The following is a 4,685-nucleotide window of genomic DNA, read 5'->3' as shown; positions in this document are numbered from 1 at the left end:
ATCCTGTCTGGGATAACCACCCCTGTTCCTTTAGGACTCCTGTCTGGAATTATCACCCCATTCCTTTAGGAATCCTGTCTGGGATAATCACCCCTATTCCTCTTTATTCCAGAATCCTGTCTGGAATGGATTTCCCCTATTCCTCGTTTAGGAATCCTGTCTGGAATTATCACCCGTATTCCTCCTTAGGAATCTGGAATAATCATCCCTATTCCTCCTTAGGAATCCTGTCTGGAATGATCACCCTGTTCCTCCTTACAAATTGTGTCTGGAATGATCACCCCTGTTCCTGTAGGAATCCTGTCTGGAATGATCACCCCTGTTACTCCTTACAAATCCTGTCTGGGATAATTACCCCTATTCCTCCTTTAGGAATCTGGAATAATCACCCCTAGTCCTCCTTTAGGAATCTGGAATAATCACCCCTAGTCCTCCTTTAGGACAGAATCCTGTCTGGAATAGATTTCCCCTATTCCTGCTTTAGGAATTCTGTCTGGAATAGGTTTTCCCTGTTCCTCAGCACACAGGTCAGGGATGGAGCTGGGGATGCTCAGAGCTGTGGTTCTGCTCTGGGCTCCTGAGTTCTGGGAGCTGGGCAAGCCATCCCTCATTCCTGTGGTCTTTTTCCCCCCAGCCATTCAAGGAAGGTCCCTCCAGGCAAAATGTGTGTTTGACTTTCCCTGGACACAGAATTATCTGGGAGATTCAAGGACGAAGCTCTCGGGGAAGGGGTGCATGTGGTCAGCCTGCAGCRGGGCAGGGCATGACAGAAAAGGACACATTTTCAGCACAAGGAATTGTTCCTTTTCATGAATTGTCAGTGGTTCCCTCCAGWCCTGTAGAGCAGATCCCACAGGCAGTGCAGGGAATCCTCCTGAGCTGAAGGCTCCACCAGGATTGCAGAGGATCTGCTGGACAGGAGGGGCAGCAGCTCCAGGAGACATTGAGGTCTCTTTTTACCCTTTCATCACTTGTTCTCTGTCCTGCTCCACCTTTAACAGCCCCATCCAGTGCCTTTTACACCTTTACCTGCATCGGTCTCAGGGTTCAGCTGGCRGGGGGTGCCTGTCCKGGCACAGAAGGTGGCATTTCCCCMGAGYRCCTGWCCTGGCACAGARGGTGGCATTTCCCCAGAGYRCCTGTCCTGSCACAGAAGGTGGCATTTCCCCAGAGTGCCTGTCCTGSCACAGAAGGTGGCATTTCCCCGAGCACCTGTCCTGGGCCAGCTGAGAGCCCAGCAGACAGCAGAAGGTTCCTCAGGGCTGGCCTTGCTGCATTTCATTAGCAGGGAAAGGTCATTAAATCCTCTAATATCAGTGGGATCGGTGCCAGGAGATGTTTTTAATTGCTGCTTTTCATCATTCTTTAGGGCTGGGGATGTTTTGGAGCTGCAGTGGGGACTGACCCCTTCTCCCTGCCAAGGCTTTGTTCCTGCCCTGGTGTGGAGCTCCTCGGTGGCTGCCTGGGACCACCAGAGCTGCCTTCCCTTGGAGGCCCAGCTGTGGATGCTGGAGGTCTCTCAGGATGGTTGTTTTAAGCACACAGAGGAAGTTTCCAGCATCCTCAGGCAGTGGGGGATGCCCCAGCGCCCCCAGCCACCCCAAAGCTCTGTGTGTGGCTGAGCCTGGCCCCTCTGCTGATCCCAAACCTGTGTGGGGCTGGCAGTGAGGACGGCCCTGCTGGGGCAGATGCTGCTCTCCCACGCTGAGGGAATATTCCAGGCTGGGAATTCCTCACTGAGCTCCCCACAAACCAGCCTTCACAGAGTTTCACTTTTTCAGAAGCAGCAAAGGCTCACACAGACATCCTGAGAGACAGGTCTGCTTAATTAATCTCTTCCTTTCAAAGCGGTGGCACACATTTTGCTAATCCATGATTTCCCATGCTTGGTGCTGCCTATCCAGCTTCATTTGGGGGTGTTTAGATCACAGCTGAGCACGTGAGAGGCCCTRTTCACTCAGACCCATTAAAACAACTTTTTCCTGGGATGAATCCATCCCACGGCCCTGGAGATGAGCATCAGTTCTAGTGGGGACAGATAATGGGGATAAACATCCTATCCCAGCAGTGATCCCAGCCCCACATTCCCCCTGCTGGGATGAGCCTTTAGCCCCCCTCATGTGCCTGACAGGGTTTCTCAGGGGTATCAGGCTCCTGATGAGCCTCGATGGACTTYCCAAACAGGTACAAGGATGGCAAACTGATCAAGGACAACCACACGTGCTACGAGCCAGAGCCACTGAAATACCGCCTGGGGATCCGGGACGTGAGGCCAAAGCACGCGGGGAAYTACACCATGGTGCTGAGCAACCCCAAACACGGCCTCTACAAGAACCTCACCATGCAGCTGGTGGTGACAGGTAAGGACTGTTGGCATTCCTTCTGCTGCGTTGTTGATTTGGTGTGATCCCAGCAGGAATGGGTGGCATTTTCCAGGGTTCAGCACTGCCCAGAGATCACCAGCTCCTTCAGGAGCCCTGAACCCCTYGTTTCAGCTGCTCTGAGGAGTTGGGGTGGCTCTGGGCATTGAAGTCCCTTCCCCTGGGACACTGTGCCTCCCGAGCACTGGGCTCCACACAGGGAACTGGGAATGCCTGGGAAGAGCACAAACTTCCCATTTTTACAGGAGCTTGGTAGGATATCGAGTTGGGGCACAGTTTCCCAAGAGAAGGGCTGGAAGTTTTATCCCTTGGGATTTCCAACCAGCTCAGGCCGAGCTCTGGAGAACATCTGTGGGGACAGGAAGGGTCCCAGTGGGGCTGGGAAGGAACTGGAAAAACTGCCCTGCCTTTTATGTCTGTCCATCATCCTGCCCCAGAGCCAGACTCCAAAAAGCAGAAAGCAGGAGGTTTTTCATGCAGCAAAAACACTGAGTGTGAYCAAAATAAATTAGAAAACCCTCAACCCCAAAAGGTCAGAGCACAGCCCTGACCCTGCAGCAGTTTTGCCCTGAGATCCTCGGGATTTGCTCCTGGAGAAGGGCTGGGCTGGGCTGCATCCCCTGGTTCACCTGCCTGGCCAGCTTTCAGCACAAAGCACCACATTTGCACTTTGTTTCTCTCTCTTATTAGGCTTGAGAATGAAACTTCACAGCAGAGCCCTTCCTGCTGATTTGCCTTTTCTGTTATTGATTTCAGTGATGGGGACAGGGGAATCATTTTGATGGGAATCACCACTTTYGTGTTCTGTCACTTTCTGTTCTGTCACTCCTCTGCTGGCAGCATTGAGGGACAGGTTCATTTCCAGGGGAGTCTGGAGAAAACCCTGGTGTGCACTGAAAAGGGTTCACTTGGCATGAGGGAAAATCAGTTTTGGAATGCCATTGATGAACCTCCCTCACTGGGATAACACAGGACAGAGCCACACCCTCTCTTTGCACATCCACTGCTTCTTTTAGGAGTTCAGCAAAAATTAACTCTGATGCCCTTTGAATTTCCCAAGGATTGCTTGGGCAGCAAGGTAGATAAAGTTATTGAGACAGGTTTGCTTTCTTTTCTGTGGCGAAAAAAATTTCTGTGAATTCTTCTCTCCTTACCCTCTTCACACTGAGAAAGATTCCCAATTGTCCTATTTTTATATACTTGAGTATTGTTGCACGTGCCACTTTCAGTAGCTGTGTTTTCCTCATTCCACCTTTCAGAAAGGCCTTAAAAATGGAGCACTTGTCGCTTAGGCACATCTGGCATACTAAAAATGTAAAATAAGATATGGTAGCCTTAAAAAACTTTAAATGAGACATAAATGGGTGATTTAGGAGTGGAAGGAGCCAAGAACATGCTCATGGCCAGCTCCTGTGGCTCAGCTGAGGAGGAGGAACGTGTTAAGCTGCATCATTTGTCCACTTGAGATTGTTTTTCCACACAATGGTTTTGCCTCTTCGGAGAACGGAAACGTCCAGAGGAAGAGCAAACGAAGAATGACAATAAACTATCTTGTCAAGGTAAATATTGGTGCTTGCGTGCCGAAGAGAGCGTTTCCTCCAGGAGCCGCCGCTCCCCGAACAGGCAACCAAAAACAAACAGAGCCTTTTTCTGGCAGCACGATGCTATTTTGGGATGGAACCGGCCCGGGCTCTCCAGGGCAGCACAAGCTTTGATGTCCATGGCATGTCCAGGACCGGGACATCCACCCCTCAGGCAGCGCTGCTCATCCTCAGCCTGCCCAAGTCTCAGCAGGAATTACTGAACTGCAAACCCCCATTTCTCCAACCCAGCAGCTGCAGGAGCATTCCCAGATGTTCCAGGGTGAGGCACGGGACAAACACAGCGAGGGTCGCTTTTCTGGGGGCAGAAAGGCAGGGAAGGACAGAGCCCAGAGAAGGACAGAGGTCAGGGAATGACAGAGGCCAGGGAATGGTAGACCACAGGGAATGGCAGAGCACAGGGAATGGCAGAACCATGGGAATGGCAGAGGCCAGGGAATGGCAGAGCAAAGGGAATGGCAGAGCCATGGGAATGGCAGAGCCAGGGGAATGGCAGAGCACAGGGAATGGCAGAGGCCAGGGAATGGCAGAGCACCGGGAATGGCAGAGGCCAGGGAATGGCAGAGGCCAGGGAATGGCAGAGACATGGGAATGGCAGAGGCCAGGGAATGGCAGAGCCATGGGAATGGCAGAGCCATGGGAATGGCAGAGCACAGGGAATGGCAGAGGCCAGGGAATGGCAGAGCACAGGGAATGGCAGAGC

At 52.2% G+C, this 4,685-nt stretch overlaps 1 protein-coding gene across 1 annotated transcript in view; it reads left to right on the top strand.

Annotated features, from left to right (window-relative positions):
- LOC130575916 (vascular endothelial growth factor receptor kdr-like) overlaps window positions 1-4,685 on the top strand; it is a 73,687-nt gene that overhangs the window by 4,469 nt on the left and 64,533 nt on the right. The window contains exon 5 of the mRNA XM_057370157.1: window positions 2,185-2,360. Within this exon, the coding sequence (XP_057226140.1) occupies window positions 2,185-2,360 (176 nt within the window). The remainder of the gene's footprint in view (window positions 1-2,184; window positions 2,361-4,685) is intronic.

The sequence above is a fragment of the Malurus melanocephalus genome, unplaced genomic scaffold (assembly GCF_030028575.1).
Source record: "Malurus melanocephalus ecotype Western Australia unplaced genomic scaffold, MMel_1.1 scaffold_120, whole genome shotgun sequence".
Taxonomy (NCBI): Eukaryota; Metazoa; Chordata; class Aves; order Passeriformes; family Maluridae; genus Malurus; species Malurus melanocephalus.
This window is presented reverse-complemented; position numbering and strand designations above follow the sequence as displayed.